The 20,665-nt window shown below is 43.9% G+C and overlaps 2 protein-coding genes across 2 annotated transcripts; one reads left to right on the top strand and one right to left on the bottom strand.

Moving 5' to 3' along the window:
* Positions 1–6,998: 6,998 nt before the first annotated feature.
* On the top strand, positions 6,999–7,928 carry LOC132581868 (olfactory receptor 13H1-like). The gene has a single exon (XM_060253287.1). It carries the CDS (start codon positions 6,999–7,001, stop codon positions 7,926–7,928), a length of 930 nt encoding a protein of 309 aa, XP_060109270.1.
* Positions 7,929–17,093: 9,165 nt separating this feature from the next.
* On the bottom strand, positions 17,094–18,948 carry LOC132581628 (olfactory receptor 13H1-like; the record flags this gene model as incomplete). Its single annotated transcript, XM_060252975.1, has 2 exons — positions 18,047–18,948; positions 17,094–17,121 (listed from the first exon to the last, which is right to left on the bottom strand). Coding segments are annotated over exons 1-2 (930 nt in total), but the record flags the coding sequence as incomplete, so codon positions are not given.
* Positions 18,949–20,665: the final 1,717 nt, after the last annotated feature.

The raw sequence follows: 20,665 nt of genomic DNA, 5'->3' as shown, positions 1-20,665 counted from the left end.
TGTGATTGTTGTAGTGTATAAATTAATTGTTTAGAGAAGAAATTAAAATTATGGTATTTTGCTTATTAATTTATTAGAAGGCTAATAATGATTATAATAGTTATGGAGAAGTTAGTATTGATATAAGTATAAACTGATATTGGTAATTATGTTAAACAACTTTCTTTTTGGATTCTATGTTTGGATTCTTGTATATTTTGGATTATGATGGCTATATTAAGGTTTGAGGGTTTTCCATATTACTGTTATAATTTTTTAAAATGTGTTGTCAAACAGCTTTCTCCATCTCCATCCCTGAATCTTCATAATAATTGTTTACTTCTATCTTGGCCTGTATTTCTCTCTCTCTCTCTTTTTCCCCCTGGTTATGCCAATAAAGGTTGCCTTTAAAGTTAAAAAAAAATGCACATGCTGAAAAATAACTAAAAATAAGATTTTGAAGTGATGTTTCAAATCTAGGGATTGGGGAATTAAGAACATAAGAACATAAGAGAAGCCATGTTGGATCAGGCCAATGGCCCATCCAGTCCAACACTCTGTGTCACACAGCGGCCAAATACACACACACACACACACACACTGTGGCTAATAGCCACTGATGGACCTCTGCTCCATATTTTTATCTAACCCCCTCTTGAAGCTGGCTATGTTTGTAGCTGCCGCCACCTCTTGTGGCAGTAGGGCTTCTCCCTCTAGGCTAGTCTAACATTGCCCCCTTTGCCTTGCTAACTCAGTGTTTAGTAGCTCATAAATATCCTCTCCTCTATCTGATTATCCATATGGGGGAAAAGCCAATTAACAAAGGGATGCTTTCCTTGATTGCTTCTGTCCTGCTCAGATGGATAATGTCAAACACCACATGGATTTTTTTTTCTAGTGTCCTCATTGTGTTTTCCTGTCCAATTCCCTAAGCCAAGCATGTTCATGTTCAGGGTTTTTTTTTTTTTTTGAGCAGGAACGCACGGGAAAGCAGTTCCGGTTGGCTTGGCGGCAGGGGTGTGTGGCCTAATATGCAAATGAGTTTTTACTGGGCTTTTTCTTCAAAAAGCACTGCATAAGCCAATGATTTCATCAAGGGGTGTGGCTTAATATGCAAATGAGTTCCTGCTGGGATTTTCCTAACAAAAAAACCCTGTTCACGTTCAATTAAATTGTGAACAACTTGGTATTGATGAATGAGTCTGTCCTTAGGTGCTTCTGATGGGCAGTCACATTCTAATCTCCCAGGTCACTGGGCTGGCCAATCTGATGAGATGCTGCCACTCCTAGTTAGCATCTAATGGCTGTTCCATAGAGGGGAAACACTTGGACTCTGATCACAGTGACTTGGTCAGTCCCACAGGACAAAGGAACAGTAGTGCTTCTCAATAGTTGTAGATTGTCCAGTTGCCCAAAATTGTTGGGAACTGGTTTTGTTCAAAGTTCCTCAGGGCTATCAGAGATGGACAGGGTCAGTGTGAAAAGAAAGCACATCTTTGTGGATGTTTGCTGGAGATTGAGAAAGGTAGAATCGACTCAAAGTGCCGGTCTGTATGCAGCCTTCTAGATAGTTATGCAAACACTGGTGATGCCACAAAGTTTAGGGAAATCCTCCTTATCTCCACCTGGTCATAAGAACATAAAAGAAGCCATGTTGGATCAGGCCAATGGCCCATCCAGTCCAACACTCTGTGTCACACAGTGGCCACCACCTCCTTTGGCAGTGAATTCCACATGTTAATCACCCTTTGGGTGAAGAAGTACTTCCTTTTATCCGTTTTAACCTGACTGCTCAGCAATTTCATTGAATGCCCATGAGTTCTTGTATTGTGAGAAAGGGAGAAAAGTACTTCTTTCTCTACTTTCTCCATCCCATGCATTATCCTGTAAACCTCTATCATGTCACCCTGCAGTCGACGTTTCTCCAAGCTAAAGAGCCCCAAGCGTTTCAACCTTTCTTCATAGGGAAAGTGTTCCAACCCTTTAATCATTCTAGTTGCCCTTTTCTGGACTTTCTCCAATGCTATAATGTCCTTTTTGAGGTGCGGTGACCAGAATTGCACACAGTATTCCAAATGAGACCGCACCATCGATTTATACAGGGGCATTATGATACTGGCTGATTTGTTTTCAATTCCCTTCCTAATAATTCCCAGCATGGCGTTGGCCTTTTTTTATTGCAATCGCACACTGTCTTGACATTTTCAGTGAGTTATCTACCATGACCCCAAGATCTCTCTCTTGGTCAGTCTCTGCCAGTGAACACCCCATCAACTTGTATTTGTAGCTGGGATTCTTGGCCCCAATGTGCATTACTTTGCACTTGGCCACATTGAACCTCATTTGCCACATTGATGCCCACTCACCAGCCTCAACAGATCCCTTTGAAGTGCCTCACAATCCTCTCTGGTTCTCACCACCCTGAACAATTTAGTGTCATCTACAAACATGGCCACTTCACTGCCCACTCCCAACTCCAAATCATTTATGAACAAGTTAAAGAGCATGGGACCCAGTACTGAGCCCTGCGGCACCCCACTGCTTACTGTCCTCCACTGCGAAGACTGCGCATTTATACTCACTCTCTGCTTCCTATTAATTAGCCAGTTTTTGATCCACAAGAGGATCTGTCCTTTTACTCCATGATTCTCGAGCTTTCTAAGGAGCCTTTGATAAGGAACTTTATCAAAAGTTTTCTGGAAGTCAAGGTAAACAACATCTATTGTGTCTCCTTTGTCCACATGTTTGTTAACCCCGCAAAGAAATGCAACAGGTTAGTGAGGCAAGATCTTCCCTTACAGAACCCATGCTGAGTCTTCCTCAATAACCCGTTTTCATCAATGTGCCTACTCATTCTGTCCTTGATAATGGTTTCTACCAACTTTCCCGGTATTGAAGTCAGACTGACTGGCCTGTAATTTCCCGGATCTCCTCTGGAACCCTTTTAAAAGATGGGGATGACATTTGCTACCTTCCAGTCCTCAGGAATGGAGGCAGATTTCAATGAAAGATTACATTTTTTTTGAAGATCCACAAGTTCAACTTTGAGTTTTTTCAGAACTCTTGGATGTATGCCATCCGGACCTGGTGACTTATTAGTTATCAGTTGTAGGGCCTCCTCTCTTGTCACCTCAATCTGACTCAGGTCTTTCAACACCCATTCCAAAATTAGTGGTTCTGGAGCGGGCAAACACTTCTTGTCTTCCACATTGAAGATGAAGCCAAAAAATGCATTCAGCTTCTCAGTCATTTCCCTATCCTCCTTCAGTAATCCTTTTACCCCTTGGTCATCCAAGGGCCCCACTGCCTCCCTGGCTGGTTTCCTGCTTCTAATATATTTGAAGAAATTTTTATTGTTGGTCTTTATGTTTTTTGCAATATGCTCCTCATAGTCCCTGTTTGCCTGCCTGATCACAGTCTTGCATTTGATTTGCCGCAACCTGTGTTCCCTTTTATTAATCTCACTTGGACTAGCTTTCCACCGCTTAAATGAGTTCTTCTTATCTTTTACAGCTTTCATTACTTTGTTTGTTAACCATGCAGGCCTTTTCTTATACCTGTTTGTGCCTTTCCTAACTTGTGGTACATATTTTATCTGAGCTTCTAGGATTGTAGTTTTAAATAGCCTCCAAGCTTCCCCAAGGGTTTTGACTGTATTTACCTTTCCTTTCAGTTTCCTCTTCACATGCCTCCTCATCTCAGAGAATGTACCTTTTTTAAAGATAAACATGGTTGTGCCGGTCTTTTGGGGCAACTCTCTATTTATACAAATGGTGAAATCAATAACGTTATGGTCACTGCTTCCAAGCGGTGCAATCACTTTTACATCTCTCACCAAGTCTTGGGCATTACTTAGGACTAAATCCAGGATTGCCCCACTTAAATCCCAGCCCTGTCCATGGATTTAAGTATCCATAGATGGTCTCAGTTTGAGAATTAGGTATATTGATAATGACTGAGGCCACTAAAATGGATCACCGTTGTGATGCTTAACTGTAATGCTTACATAACTATTCCTTACTCCCTTATCTTCTACAGTGTTCATAAAGTTTAAGTCTGATGAAACAGTAATTAATCTCTGAGTCAAAACTATTCAGTTGAAGTGATTCCCTAGGAGTCGTATTTAAGATTTCTCTGTCATATCCCAGAAGGACCTTTAGTATTTCAGTTTGTAGAACAGTAAAGACCAGGTAGCCACAAAATCATTGTCTTCTATTCGCAGGAACAGGCAGAGCTGTTCTCTTCATAGGAGTGAAGAACAGATCTGGTAATACATTCTGCATAAGCAATTTTTCCTAGAGCATCTTTCTTCCTGATTCATTCCTTGGACTCGTATAGGAAGAAGCTGAATCTTGAGGTTATTATCAAATCATCAAAAATGATTCTGGAAATAATTCTTCTAAGCCATCAATCCTAGGTAGAAAGAGTTTGAAAGTTTACTTGAACAAAACCCCAGAAGGACATTTTGTGAAGACCTCCTTGAACTATTGAGGTATTCATAAATGAGCACTTCATTTAATTGGCTTCCCCAATCTTCATTTGAAGCCTCAGCTGCTACAGTTTGGGATTTTCTTACCACTTGATTTCTCTCTTTGAAATACTTAGGAATTAAGAACACATATTGAAGAAGATAGTGTTTTGCTTAGACTTCAGGGAGACAACTAACACAAGGTAAGCAAGCTCTATTACCAACAGAAGTAATGTCTGGGCATACATTACTTTGTAATTACTATAAAGTTCTGAACCTGTGTAGTTTTTGGAAGCTATAGCAATAAAAGGAAATTGGCTTGACCCAGGTTGTGGAAAGGTCTGGATCTTTTTTGTTTGAGGGCTCACTTCACTTGCAACAAACACTGTACCCCAGCAGACTAAGCAATGCAGAAATCTAGTGGCACCTTAAAGACCAACAGCATTTATCGCAGTATGAGCTTTCATAAATTGGAGCTCATTGCCTCACATACAATGGAAAGAAACAAAAGCATTTCCCTCATATGAAGATAATGGCAGAAGGGTAGAGGGAAAGGGGGAGGAGCTGAGCCAAGAGAGGTCTGATATCATAGATTAAGTGTGACTCATAGAAGAAGAAGAAAAGAAGAGTTGGTTTTTATACCATGCTTTTCTTTACCTTGAAGAGTCTCAGAGTGGCTTACCATTGCCTTCTCTTCCTCTCCCCACAACAGGCACCTTGTGTTGTGGTAGGTTGGATGGAGAGAGTTCTGAGAAAACCATGAGTGGCCCCATGTCTCCTAGTAGGCATCATGTGGAGGAGTATCATAACCATTTCTCTAGATTTGAGTCTGCCACTCTTAACCACAACACCACACTGTCTTCTAATGGATGACAAGAAAGGCCAGGAGTTCTAGTTACTTTTGCATGCTATAAAAATAAACAAAAATGTAATAAACTTGGATAAATAACAGACTACTTCAGGAAGAGGCAATTTGAAACATGAGAGAACTGACCAACATCAAGAAAGGGATATGGCATGTGTGACACAGCATGTTAAGAATACATTGTTAAGGTTTCTAAAATGTGGATCCAAGTTTCACTCTTAGCCATAAAGACATAAATTGTTTAATTCCTTGGTGAATTCTAATTCACCAGTTTCATGAGTTGCTCTAGAACAGTGACTTTCAATAGTGGATCCAAGAAGACTTCAATAGTAGATCCAGGAAGATTAAAATGTTTGCCTACTAGTTTCTGAATACTGCACTTTCCTAGTCCATTTCTTCTCTTATGTAGGGACTGACATGTTTGTCAAATGTAGACAGCAGAAAGGCATGGTTGGCATGTGGAAGCATATATTTAACTGGATGATGTGAAAGAGGATGAGCCCAATGCCATATAATTGAAGTTATTGGGTTGCATAATAGTAATAGTAGTAGTAATAGTATAACTTGAAGGAATGGGGAAGACAAGGGTTGTATTGAGGTCTATTGTTGGATTTGGTCCCTGACTTTTTATAAGGTACTTCTAAGGTTGTTTTAGATGGCTAAAATGTTCTGGTCAATGACTGTAATAATAAGATGGACTGAGCACTGTATATAAATGAAGGAGGCATGAGTCTGTTGAGAGATGTGTAAGAGAAATTCTAAAACTATTTCACACTTGGAAGTTGTGTGTAAGAAGTAAATAGAGATTGGACATATTTTTAGGCATCCAGTGATTCTTAATGCAGGCATTTTTCATTATGAAATTAACTGAGAAATAAAGGTTTCCCAAGTATTTTAAGGCTTTGCTTACTTAATATAACAGTGAGAAGTGGACCCCTGAAGGCACTTCCAGTATCCTTTCCAAATCAGAGAGTTATTTCAATACAGATTTACACCAAAATCTGCATGTCGAAATCAAATTAAAAATCGGAATCTAAATATAGAATTGATAGAAATGACATTGTGACTGACAACAGAAGGCCAACTCAGGGTGGCATGAAGCTGCCCCAAAGAGATCCAGCTGGAAATAGAGCACCTGGGAGCTTCCCCACGGTACTTGGAAGAAGGACAATCCGCAGGAATCTAGAATGATCACATGCCCTGTCCATGGCTCCCCAGGCACTCCCTGGACACTCGCTGGGTTTCCAGATGGCTGGGGAGGCACCTTGGAGGTGCCCCAGCAAGCAGAATGGGAGTGACTCAGGGTCAGGACAGGGATGGCAGGCAGATGTGCATGTGTGGATGCACTTTTTTGGTCCACCTGCCTCCCATCCCTGGGGCAGCTTAAAACACCCATCTATTATCACTCTGTATGTACTAAATAACAGTATCTTTGGTTATTGGCACCAGTACAGTTCCTGGTTTAGATGTCATGGAACACTTTGGTTCTACAATAAACCACAATTACAGTTGTGCGTAAGTCTCACTAAAGTCATTATCCACTAAAATACACTAGATGGTGACAAGGCAGAGAATATTACCTTCTCCAAAGCACTGCAGTATTTTATCATAAGCAAAACTCTGCCAGTGTAACTTTTAAACAACTCATTTGTTCTTTCCTACAGAAGAGACAAGCCAGAGAGTGTTATGGGACCTCCAAACGAGAGAGTGGTGACTAAATTCATCCTGATCGGGTTATCTGAAGACCCCAGAGCACGGGCCATGTTCTTTGGGGTCCTCTTGGTCGCTTATCTCATAAGCTTTCTTGGAAATGGACTCATCATCATTTTGAGTATAGCTGATCCCCGGCTCCATACGCCCATGTATTTCTTTATTTGCATCCTCTCCTCAATCGACTTCATCCTTTCCAACAATATACTTCCCGAGGTCCTGGTCAACTGCTTCCTTTCCAGGCCTGCAGTCTCCTTCTACAAATGTCTGACCCAGATGTACTTTGGTCTGTTTCTTGTCTCAACAGAATGTGTCCTGCTAGCCATCATGGCATATGACCGCTTTGCAGCTATATGCCAGCCCCTTCACTACACGCAGATCATGAGCTGGAAATTTTGCATCACTTTGGTAGCTATGTCCATGTCTTTCTCCTTTATAGTAACCCTTATCAGCATGCTACTGCAGCCAACTGACTTCTGTGGACGAAATATCATTAACCATTTTGCATGTGAACTACAGTCGTTCCTCAAACTGGCCTGTTCTGACACACGTGCTAGCGAGTTCTTCATGCACATTTCCAGCCTTTTCCTCTTAATCCCACCCTTTGGCTTCATTGTTGTAACATATGGTCGTATAGGCAGGGCTATAATGCTCATCCGATCCAAAGAAGGTCGGAAGAAAGCCTTCTCCACCTGCAGCTCTCACATTGCGGTGGTCAGTGTCTTTTATGGAACAATCATGATCATGTATGTGAAGCCCCAAAAAACTTCTTTGGATCAAGATAAGATGATATCTCTGACGTATGGAGTCTTAACGCCCATGCTGAACCCCGTGATCTACAGCTTGAAAAACAGGGATGTAAAAGGAGCTTTCAGGAGAGTGTTTGGAAGGAAAAGGTCAGAATAAAGGTTAGCGCCATATTGCTCCACATCATCTTATGATAACCTTCTTCATACGCAGTGGCTGCAATCACGTGTATTAAATATTGCACTTTCAATTAAATATTGCACTTCCAATATACTTTCCAACTAGATTTTACTGTGTGAACTGGCAAAAACCAGTTAGAAAGTGCATTGAAAACAGATTGAAAGTGCATTTTTAATGCATGTGATTGCAGCCAGTGTCTGCTGAATTTTGTGTAATTCACCAGCTGTAATGACCATCATGTCCCTGTTTTGCAATTTATTTAGGTTATTATATTTGCATCCCATCCTCCCCTGGAGGGCTCAGGGCGGCTCACAACAATTAAAACAACATAACATTAAATTGTTACAATAAATAGCCCCCACCACTGCTGATAGCTTGCTGCATACAAAGATAGAAACATGTATAAATATATTCCTTATAGAGATTTCAGCTATTTTCTACATATATTTGGCTTTCATAATGGAAATTAATCTAAAGTTGTCCATACAGTGATGGCATTAGCAGGAAATGATATCCAAAAATTATACTCAAACCCTTGGGATAAAAATATTAGTGTAAACACAAGTCAACCTTAATCAATATTAACCTAGAATGGAAATAGTGTAGAGATTGGATTCTTGATATCTCTACATTCTAACCAAAATTCTCAGATTATAAGAAATGTCATCTGAAGACCAGATCCTAGAACACCAGGTTGCATAAAGAGTTTGGTCTGGATCTCTCTCTCTCGGCTTGACTTCGCGAACGAAGATTTAAGGAGGGTGCAGTAGTCCACGTCTGCTGCAGGCTCGCTGGTGGCTGACAAGACCAATGCGGGACAGGCAGATCCGGCCACAGTGGCTGCAGGGAAAAGTCTGATTTGGGGTTGGTGCTGTAGCAGTGCGATTCTTCCTCAATCTCCTTTTGTCCTCAAGACCAGCTATGCGTACGTTCTCAAAGGAAGAGACAGCCTGGTGGATGGTGTGCCTCCATGCTTTGTGATCTGAGGCTAGGTCAGACCACTGGTGATGGTTGATGCGAAAGGTGCCAAGGGATTTCTTCAAGGAGTCCTTGTACCTCTTCTTTGGTGCCCCTCTATTTTGATGGCCGGTGGAAAGTTCGCCATACAGAGCAATCTTGGGAAGGCGGTGGTTTTCCATCCTAGAAATATGCCCTGCCCAGTGCAGCTGCGTCTTCAACAGCAGTGCCTCGATGCTTGTAACCTCCGCCCGCTTGAGGACTTCAGTGTTGGTCACAAAGTCACTCCAGTGGATGTTGAGGATGGTGCGAAGGCAGCGCTGATGAAAGCGCTCAAGGAGTCGCAGGTGATGACGGTATAAAACCCACGATTTGGAGCCGTAGATGAGGGTTGTCATCACAACCGCTTTGTAAACATTGATCTTTGTGCCTTTTTTCAGATGCTTGTAGCTCCACACTCTTTTGTGCAGTCGGCCAAATGCACGGTTTGCCTTTGCCAGCCTGTTGTCAATCTCCTTGTCGATCTTGGCATCTGAGGAGATGATGCACCCCAGGTAGCTGAACTGCTGGACTGTCTTCAGAACTGATTCACCCACAGTGATGCAGGGAGGGTGATAATCTTCCTGGGGTGCAGGCTGGTGGAGAACTTCTGTCTTCTTCAGACTAACTTCTAGGCTGAATAGCTTGGCAGCCTCTGCAAAGCAGGACATCATATGCTGCAGAGCTGATACCAAGTGGGAGACGAGTGCAGCATCATCAGCAAATAGTAGCTCTCGGATAAGTTTTTCCATTGTCTTGGAGTGAGCCTTTAGTCACCTCAGGTTGAACAGGCTGCCATCGGTGCGATAGCGGATGTAGACACCATTGTCATCATCTAGATCTACTGAGGCTCTTTGAAGCATCATGCTAAAGAAGATCGTAAAGAGAGTTGGCGCGAGAACGCAGCCTTGCTTTACACCTGTGCCTATTGGGAAGGGCTCCGAGAGGTCGTTGCAGGTCTGGATACACACACACACACACACACACACACACACACACACACATATATATATATATATATATATAGAGAGAGAGAGAGAGAGAGAGAGCGAGCTTTGGGTACTTTTTAAAATATTTTTTTATTTATTTCTCATTAGAAAAAACAATTGTGATAGTGGATGATAATTACACAATGCAAGTATGAGAGAAAACCAGCAGTATAGCAACATGAAAACTGAAAAATAATAATGAACGTGTTCATGAAACAGTTATCTGTACATAATATTTTAAGAACAACTTTCTTGTTTAGGTGCTGTATACAACAGAAGTAAGTTGACATTCTGTTTCAGTTTGGTGTAGTGGTTAAGTGCGTGGACACTTATCTGGGAGATCCTAGTTTTGCAGATGCTACACTGTATGAGAGCATGGAGGCAGACTGCTCTATCCCCACTGTAGTCCTTTCTAATCGAGAGTAAGGGGTTCGTAATGCAAGCAAGCTCGTATCAGAATTGTGATTTGGCCCTGCAGGACATTTCTCAGATTGGAGTGAATGACAATTGTACATTGACTACTGAGCCCAGCTCAGCTCTGATTTCACTGGTTCCTCGTATGGAAGCACAAGTTAAATTCCCATGTTGTGTCTTTGGAACCCATCCATCCTCTCACGATACTGATCATACTCCACCATCTTCAGCAGAGCCCCAAATCATTTCCGACTCTGATGATTTATTACATCCACCCTCAGAGGTTCGTCTCCCATTAACGACATCCAAAAACTCCATCAAAAATGGCAGTGTATTTCTTGACTACAGGAGAGTTCTGGATAAGATTTCGAAGTCCAATTGACTATCCAAAGGTGACCAAGAACCAGTCCTAAAGATCTTATCCTGGAATATTGCAGGTTGGAATAAAAAGGTGACCAGTACAGACTTTCGGACTTTCCTCAAACAATGTGATATTATATTACACTATGAAACTTGGGCTCAGAGTGAAATACAGTTTGACGGTTATAAATCCTATTCCATGCTGGCAGTTAAGCTTAAGCAAATGGGTGCTGTAGAGCAGGCCTATCCTGCTTAATCTCTTACCAGATTAAAGCAGAAACTATTTCTCTGACCCCCCTGTTCTTCACTAGCCCAGTTGCTTAAACTGTCAGCCTAACATTAATAATGGTTAATGCATATCTACCCCCTTGTCTAAATAGAGGGACCTTTTAGCACAATGGAACAGTTTCAGCATGTACATTGAGAACCTTGAGCAGGAATACCCCTCTGCTGAATTTATAATTATGGGCAATTTTAATGGTAGAATAGGTAAAGATAATTACACATTATGTAAATCCCTGAGTCTTGACCTGCATGATTCCCTCTCTGAATTCTTGATTTTTCCACAGAGCCAGTTTGGTGTAGTGGTTAAGTGTGCAGACTCTTATCTGGGAGAACCAGGTTTGATTCCCCACTCCTCCACTTGCAGCTGCTGGAATGGCCTTGGGTCAGCCATAGCTCTGGCAGAGGTTGTCCTTGAAAGGGCAGCTGCTGTGAGAGTCCTCTCAGCCCCACCCACCTCACAGGGTGTTTGTTGTGGGGGAGGAAGGTAAAGGAGATTGTGAGCCGCTCTGAGACTCTTCGGAGTGGAGGGCGGGATATAAATCCAATATCTTCTTCTTCTTCTTCACAGAACTCCAAAGACCCCCATGTTAATGCAGCGGGAGTATTCGTGGCAAACTTTTGTATCCCCTCTAATAGATCTATATTAAATGGGTCTATACCACATGACTTGCTGGGGGAGTACACATTTAGTTCCAGAGTAGGCAGTAGTGTGTTGACTATGTTTTTGTTTGTCTGAGAAAACTTATTGTGGATTTTTTAGTGGGTGAGAGCTTGGACAGTGACCATTTCCCATTGATTACATTACTAAAATTGGAGGCTGTTAACCATTCATCTCTGGCTCCTGTTGATATGCCTGCCTCTCCAAGAGTTAGATGGTCAGAGAAAGTTCAAGAGAGCATTAACCAGTTGCTTCAAACAAGTAAATTAACATAACTAAACCAACAACTGGTTGAAGCTGAAAACCCTTCTGAGTCCCTTCAAATTTATAGCAATATAACCTCTGCCATAATTAACTTTTATAAACAACAACTGACTGCTAAACTCAGTTCCCCTGTTTGGAAGTCAGACCCATGGTATGATAAGGAATGCCAAAAACTGAAACACCAGCTGCACACAGTATATCACAGTTATCGTAACAGCCTTCCTGCCAATATCCCTTTGAGCTACTTTGAACTGAAAAATAAGCTCAGAGATACAGTGGCTCATAAGAAAAGACAATTCTGCATTGAGAACTAGGATTTACTTGTTAGTGCCTCTACTGCCTCTAACAGTAAGCTTTTCTGGTCATAGGTTACTGGTGCTTCTGACATGAAGAGCCATTGTTTTAGACATCCCATCCCCGTTGAGGTCTGGATAGGTCTGGATAGACCACTTCCAGCACTTAATTTTTGACCCTCTGTCCATTGTATCGGATCAGCAAGAACAGATCCCTCCCAATCTACCTGAATGGCCTCCTGTTAGTCCTAATGAGATTAATCATCTAATCAATCAGTTGAAGGCAGGGCAGACTCCAGGCCCAGATGGTCTCCCACCAGAGCTATTTACAAACAATCCCGACTGGGGGGCTTCTCCTCTGGCAACTCTCTTCACAGTGATTGATAAAACAGGGACCATGCCTGAATCATAGACAAATTCCATAGAGCAAAATCTCCCAAGTAGAGAACAGATTGGATTTTGCTCCGGCAGATCTACACTGGACCACTGCATAAAACGTAACCATCTGATAATGGTATGGGGCGGGGGAGAGAAGGCTGTTTGTGGTCTTCCTTGATTTAGCAGGGGCATTTGACTCTATTCCCAGGGACCTTCTCTGGAATAAACAGGTCACCATGGGTCTGGATAAAGGCCTACTTTTTCTTATCTGTAAAATGTATTCCTTTAATAGTTGTCAAGTGAGATATAACAGTCTAGGTGCGTTAACCCCAAAGATCATTTCTAATCGGGGAGTCAAACAGGGCTGTATTCTAGCTCCTTATCTGTTCAATTTATTCCTGAATGATCTGGCTCCCTCCCTAAATGCTATTAAGTCAAGTCAAATTACAGTAGCCTTTATTGGCATAAAATATATAGATGTATATATCAGAGCAAATTGGTTTGAAAAAAAAAAGATAAAATGGAACGATTGCATACATATACATCAGGAAAAGCATAAACATAAGCTATTTCTATGAGATCCTCTGATGTGCCTTTAAAACAGAATAAAGAAACTTGGCCACTTTTTCAGTGACACTAGATGAAGTATCGTTCAAAAGATTATAGACCTTAAGTGCATCAGAACAATTAACCTTGCTAACTAAAAGAAGATGTAAATACTTGTGACGAAGATCTGTATACAAATTACAATAAAGAAGAATATGAGTAACTGACTCCACACATTTTTGCTTACAGAGACAGTATCTGATTAAGTAGGCTGTCTTGTTAAATCTGCCATAAAGAATGGCAGAGGGCATGGCATTGCATCTGGCAAGGGGAAAAGCTCTACGCTGCTGTGGCACCTGCAAGACGGATAGATATGAGGCCATTTTCCCATTACTAAGAGAGATCTCAAAACTCAGTGGGGAACAAGTTTTCTTAGCCAGACTGTATAGGACTTGGTGCTCAATATCTAGCAACCTGTTTTTAATTTGTTGGACTGCAGTGGTACCAGAGATGGATCCCAGCGGAAGCTGTTTTAGGTAGCCAGCTCCAGGTTGACTCAGCCTTCCATTCTTCCAAAGTCAGTAAAATGAGTACCCAGCTTGCTGGGGGGGGGGGGGGGCGGAGTGTAGATGACTGGGGAAGGCAATGGCAAACCACCCCATAAAAAGTCTGCTGTGAAAACGTTCTGAAAGCAACATCACCCCAGAGTCGAAAACGACTGGTGCTTGCACAGGGAACTACCTTTACCTTTTTACCTGAGATCCATGCCCCTTCCCCAAGGATATGTGGTTAAACTAGTGCTCAACATCTGGGGAAAGCCAACAGTAAAGAAAGGCATCAAGACCGATAGGAATGAATCTCCTGTCACTCTTCTTGTAGATACTAGAGCTTTTCTTAATATCTTGCACCCTAACTTAGCCACATGTGGAAAGCCAACTGTGAAAACTATAGCCTTTGCTGGGTTTGGAGGTAAGCCACATCAAGCTAAAGTCTAGGAAAACATTTTCCTTTCCATAAGAACCCTTAACACCCTCCCCCAACACCACCTATGAAAATCAAAAGGAAGATCAGGGGATTTTAGGAATGCCTTTCTTTTGTGAGCACTGGCTCACCATAGACCTTGTAGATGGACACCTCTGGATTACTGATAGTGGACCTGAAGCGATATCTGCCAATCACAGGTGTCCTGATCTTAAAACTCCCATGTCATTAGCCACGCTTGCTAGCGATCCATGGATCAGAGAATTTCCTGAGGTTTAGGTAAAAAACAAAGCAGATTGTGGTTCTTGAGGATTCCGGCGCCTCTTTTTCCAGGAAAAAAACCCCTTGAGTAAAAGGATATGTTTTATTTCCAATATTATAAAAATGCATAATAAAATTTACCCAGCATTCTCTGTTTATCAGAAATTGTTTATTTGCATCTCTTTGTAATACCTTAATTTAGCTAATAAGGTTAAACCAATCTTTTATTTAAACCGATCTTTCCAGTATGCCACAATAACCATCTTTGCAGCTATAAACAGAGTGGTGGAGATGTTTGAAGAAACTATCAGTACTTTTAATGATCTTATATGATCTGGTGGTATATTACCACACATAAAGTTAAACCATATCTTGCCAAAATAGGTCAAGTTTGGACATGTCCACACCACATGGTTCCAATCTGCATGTCCCGATCAAATTTCCACCATACATCTGTTGTATTTCTGTATATAATAACTAGTTCATGAGGTGTAAGATACCATTACAAAAGTAGTTTACCAAAAAATCCTTCAAACACATGCAGATTACTTTCAGGTGCATATTTTCCCAAACCCAATTCCATTTCTCAAAATATAAACCATTTGTTCCCATTAAACCAATATGCTCCCATTTGTTCAATGAAGTAGTATCTAAACTTCATCACAATTAGTGAGCTTGAGCAATCAGACCACAAGAGATATAATTATTTAGATCTGAGTACAGTAGCACCGAGCAGTCCAATCCAGAAATACGTGGCAGCCGACCACTCGGGCATGGGCAGATCTATGGCGCCGCTTGTTGGTTTCCAAAGGGGAGATGTTATGCCATGCCCGGAGGGGGAAGAGCGACCCGACGAGTGAGAGAGAACCCATCACCATGGTGATTCCGCCCAGGTGCATGCCATTGGGCCGCTGCCGAGGTGGGGGTGGGGAAGGCACAGGCTTGCACGGGACCATAGGATTGGCCAGCCCATTGCACGTGACCGGGCGAGGGGGCAGAAAGCCTGTACCTGTGAGGCCGTCAATCCCCCCACTCCCTCTCACTCTCAGAGACTCTGCCAATGGCAGGCAGGCAAGTAGAGGCATGCACAGACAAACAGGAAGTGCCAAGTGCAGGAGTTTGCTGTCCTAGACAGCAGCTGAAATGTGTGTCTGGGAGCGGCCAGACCAAGTCCAAAAGACACCCCCTGGAGCACCCCCCCTCGGTGTTGCCCTGCTGCCACCCCCTACTATGTGCAAGGAACACCTCCCCTAGGGGCCGTAGAACTCAGAGTGCAAGCCGCTGGGCATGCATCCACTTCTACAGCCCCCCCCCCAAGTGCCCAGTGCACAACAGTCCTGTGAAGCTGGGTAGGTCGTCAGCCTGGGCAGGCTGAGGGGCAGCACTCCCCCTCCCCTGTCCAGGCATGCAGGGGGCAGTGTGGCAGCTCATAGCCCATCCCCCCCCAAGAACCAAGTCTGCCCACCCTGATGGCAGGGAACATGCAGCAGATGCCAAGCTGGAGAGACAACAGAGGGCACAGCTCAGACTATTTTTCCGGACAGAGTGCAACAGTCTCCCTGGAGCACGCTGGGCAGTCTCGCTGTGGGCAGGGCTCCATTCCGAGTGGCATGCAGAAGCAGCTGAGGGAGTGGGGGGGCAGTGGAGCAACACACGCAGAAGCCTCTGTGTTGGAGTCCCACCTGCAAAATGAAGACAGAGATCAAGAGCACCTGCAGGGCGGCAGCTGGAAGAGCAGGCTGCATTTCAGCTGGGAGCTATCTTAAAGGGACAGTCTCTGACCCACCTCCCTGCATCAAGGCAGCTGCCACACACATACACACACCCCTTGCCCTTCCAGGGGTTGGGAATGCGGCAGAGGGCAGACCAAGGGAAGAGAGCAGGCAGCAGCACAGGGGAGCAGGCTCAGCAAATACACCCTGCTTGAGCCCACTGCTGGGTTCAAGTGCCAGAGACGCTTGCACACGGAGCGGTTGAGAGTGAGGGGAGGGGGAGGACGGGGGGGGGGGGATAGTGGAACTTACCCAGCCATGGACAACAGTCCTGGCATGCAGAGCCTCCAGGAGCCTGGAACCTGTGGAGACCTGGAAACAAGAGCAGTTAGCCTCGCAAGTCAAAGATACTGTCAAAGCAACCACATGGTGCAAAACCTGTCACCAATGTGCCTGCCTGTCCCTCATTCTAAGTCTGTATGGCGGGGAGCTCGCTGGCAGAACTTCCCACCATGCAAACCTGTCCCTAACAACTGAGTTGTGCGAGGCAGAGTGGAAGTATTTCTAGGAGGGGGGGCTGCAATTGGGTGCCGGGGAGGAGGCTTGCCAGGCTGAGGCGTGAGGGGATTGGTGAGGCAATCACGGCACTCCCTCAGGGGTTTGCGAGCGTCCACAGTGGCGGAGGCGACTTTTGTTTTTGGTTTCAACGAGTGCCTGCAGGACACGCCGCTATTTTTGCAGGTGAATGTTGTGCCTCTCGGGGGGGCATGTCATGGGCCAAACTGCTCAGGAAGCCGCCTAAACCTGGTTGTGCCCCCAACTCCACCCCCTCCTCTGCCTGAATGCTGCGGTCCGCCTCCCTTTAGCCCACACTCAGCCGCAGCCCGCAGGCGCCACTGCCTTTGGGCAGAGCAGTGCTCGGGCGACCCCCCCATCCACGTAACTCCCCTCCACTGTGGCAGAGTCAGTCATATGTCAGCGCAAACCCTTCCTGTGCCCACGTAGCAGCTCGTCTGCTCCCAAAAGACTTTCCGCCTTCCCCTCAGATTGTGCTGTTAGAGACCCAAAAATTTATTTATTTATTTATCAATCAATCAATCAGGATTTTTTAAAGTCACCATTCACCCAAAAAATCTCGTGGTAACTTACAACATTAAAACCAATAAGGAAAAAAAGCCCAAAAAACCAAATCTCCAATATAAAACGTTAGCATTAAACTATTTAACTATAAAATATGTGCCTATCACCATACCATTAAGATAAAAAGGGAAAACATATGGTTACCCTCCAAAGACCAACCTAGACAATTCTGCCTTACATGCCCTGAAAAAGATTTCCAGGGTATCATATTTTGATAGTCAAAGCTCATTCAATTTATTATTCTATCAGTAGTCAAAACTGTCTTCATTAGATAAGTAACAGACACAGTAAGATGATCTCAAAAAATTATACCTTTGAAAATCTTATTGGTTTCTAAGAAGCTACTGGACTTCTATAGAAGAAGAAGAAGACCAGATTTATACCCCACCCTACTCTCTGAATCAGAGACCCAGAGCCGTTTACAATCTCCTATATCTTCTCCCACCACAACAGACACCCTGTGAGGTGGGTGGGGCTGAGAGGGCTCTCACAGAAGCTGCCCTTTCAAGGACAACCTCTGCCAGAGCTACGGCTGACCTAAGGTCATTCCAGCAGCTGCAAGTGGAGGAGTGGGGAATCAAACCCGGTTCACCCAGATAAGAGTCCGCATACTTAACCACTACACCAAACTGGCTACTGTAGAATAACATGACTATACTCTGAAACTAGAGGTATGATTGTCACTGATCAGTAAAACCATTATGTTTGGTTTTACAAGCATAATGGTAAGGTAAAATTAGGGTCTGGTGGCACCTTACAGATCAACAACATTTTCCATTTGCTAGAAATAATATTCTACTTTCTGGCAACTGCCTTCCACAGAGCTCCTTTTACATCTCTGTTCCTCAAGCTGTAGATTAGGGGGTTCAGCATAGGGATGACAACCCCATAGAACACCGATGCTACCTTCTCTTCATTAGTGAAAGTCTTCTTCTGAGGCCGCAAGTACAAGGCCATGGTTGTGCCATAGAAGATTCCTACCACAACCAGGTGGGATCCACAGGTTGACAAGGCCTTACTCCATCCATGGTCTGACTGAACGTGCATCACAGCCAGACCAATGCGCCCATAGGTCACCAAGATGAAAGCGAGCGGCACAAGCAGGGTGAAGATGCTAGTCATAATCATAACCAATCCATTAGCACGAGTATCTGAGCAAACCAGTTTCAACATTGCCTGGACTTCGCACTTGAAATGGTTCACCACATTGCGTCCGCACAAGCGGCCTTCCATGCCAAAGACAGGGACGATGGTCAAGAGGAAGGAGGAGACCCACAAACCAGATGCCAGCAGGATGCACACCTTCCTGCTCATGATTAGACTGTAGCGCAGGGGGCTGCATATTGCTATATAGCGATCATATGCCATAATGGCGAGCAGGAGACATTCTGCTACTGCCAAGAAGAGAGCAATACTCATCTGGGCTAAACATCGGCCTAGCAAGATAGTGGGCCTGTCTGTGAAGCAGTGTGCCAACATCTGTGGGACGGAAGTGGTGACATAGCAGACGTCAATGAAGGAAAGGTTGCTAAGGAAGAAATACATGGGCGTGTGAAGATGAGAATCGGTCACAATCAGTGTAACAATGAGTCCATTCCCACCTACAGCAACCAAGTACATGGCCAGGAAGATAAAGAACAGTGCAACTCGTACTTGGGGATGGCTAGAGAGACCCAGAAGCACAACTTCAGTCACTTCAGTTCCATTTCCCATGACTTCCATGTTGCCTTGAAAAATACAGAAAACACATAAGTTATGTTACAGTCTCTTGGTTCAGAACCTATGGCACTCATAATGCCATGATGTGGACAGACGTAAAAACAATTTTTGCAGAGAACCTCTGTTGGTTAAATTGGAATGACTTGCGTTGTGTAGGTTGCATTCGCCTGCACTGCAGCTGTCATGGGTGCTGGGGATCCTGCAGAGGAAGTTGAGCCTGCAGGAGAAACTGTGCCCCTGCCACCTGCACCAGTGCCCCTGCCTCCTGCTGGAGAAGATCCCAGCCCCCCTGCCTCGCCCTCTCGGGTGGCGCGTGTGCGTGACCGCCTCCGTCAGGACCTCAGGGATCAGAGGAGGGCGGCACGCTCACAAGCAAGACGCTCCCTGAGCCCTGAGTTTTGAGAGGATTCTGGCCCTTCTAGGAGTGAGGATGCTTGAGTTGCAACAGGATCCTGGCTGCCTCTCTGAGCCAGCAGTTAGCCCAAATGGGCAACAGCCAGCAGAGGGCTATATAGCTGTAGGCTTTGGGAGGAGGCTTTGTGGAAGTAACTAGTCATTGCCCTGACGTTCTAGCAGCCACTCTGGCTTGACTTTGGTTTCTGGACTCCCTGACTTTGGCTTGTGACTTCTGGATTCCCTGACCTTGGCTTCTGGACCTCGGACCTGTGATACTTGTACAGTGATTCAGATTTGGCGCCTTGGACCCTCCTGCTTACTGGCTACAGACCTCCGACTGCCCCTGGACTTTGCCTGACCCAGCCCCAGCCGTGACAGCAGCAAAGTTTGTAAAATCCAAATAATCTTTGACAGATGTTTGCCTATGTGCTTCAGATAGCTAATAAATTTGGTGGAACTCATTGCCCTTGAAGAACTCATTGCCCTCTTTATCCCTTGCTTTGTGCCCTCTGTCCCTTCCCTCATATCCGCCCCCCTTGCATTATTTCAGAGAGGGGTTGATCTCTCTCCTTTCTACATTGGGATGCATTTAAAAACTAACACTTGCCAAAAGCTACCAGTCACCTAGGCAAGAGTATACACCTTCATTCACACCTTCATTCACTCCATTCACTCTTCTTTCAAAGGGACTACAATCCTAGAAGCTCAGATGAAATATATACCACAAGTTAGGAATATGTAGACAGAATATGCAGAAACAGAATGGTTTCCAATTGGCCAAGGTGTCAGAGAAGGATATATTTTCTCTCTTCATCACTTAGTCTATATGCAGAACATCTAAAGAAGGTTGGATTAGATTTAGATGATGGTGTGCAAATTGGTGGAAGGAACATTAACAATTTGAAATATGTAGATGACACCACATAACTGACAGAAAACAGTGAAGACTTGAAATGACTCCCAATGAAGGTTAAAGCAGAAATTACTAAAGCAGGATTACAGCTGAATATCAAGAAGACAAAAATCATGACAACTGGGATATTATACAACTGTAAGGCTGATGATGAAGAAATTGAATTTTTAAAAAAGATTTTCTATTCCTTGGCTCCATCATCAACCAAAAGGGAGACTGAGACAAGCACATCAGAAGGAGATTGGGACTGGGAGGTATAGCTAGAAAATATTCTTAAGTGGAAGGATGCATGACCAAGATCAAGGCAATTCATGCTATAGTGTCCCTCATTACTATGAATGAACGTGGAAGTTGGATAGTGAAGAAAGCTGACAGGAAGAAATTTGATTCCTTTGAAAGGTGGTATTGCAG

Source organism: Heteronotia binoei, chromosome 13 (assembly GCF_032191835.1).
Source record: "Heteronotia binoei isolate CCM8104 ecotype False Entrance Well chromosome 13, APGP_CSIRO_Hbin_v1, whole genome shotgun sequence".
NCBI classification, from domain to species: Eukaryota; Metazoa; Chordata; class Lepidosauria; order Squamata; family Gekkonidae; genus Heteronotia; species Heteronotia binoei.
This window is presented reverse-complemented; position numbering and strand designations above follow the sequence as displayed.

Bases quoted from the DNA above. Each gene is read 5' to 3' on its own strand.
- LOC132581868 (XM_060253287.1), top strand. From the start codon at position 6,999: ATGGGACCTCCAAACGAGAGAGTGGTGACTAAATTCATCCTGATCGGG.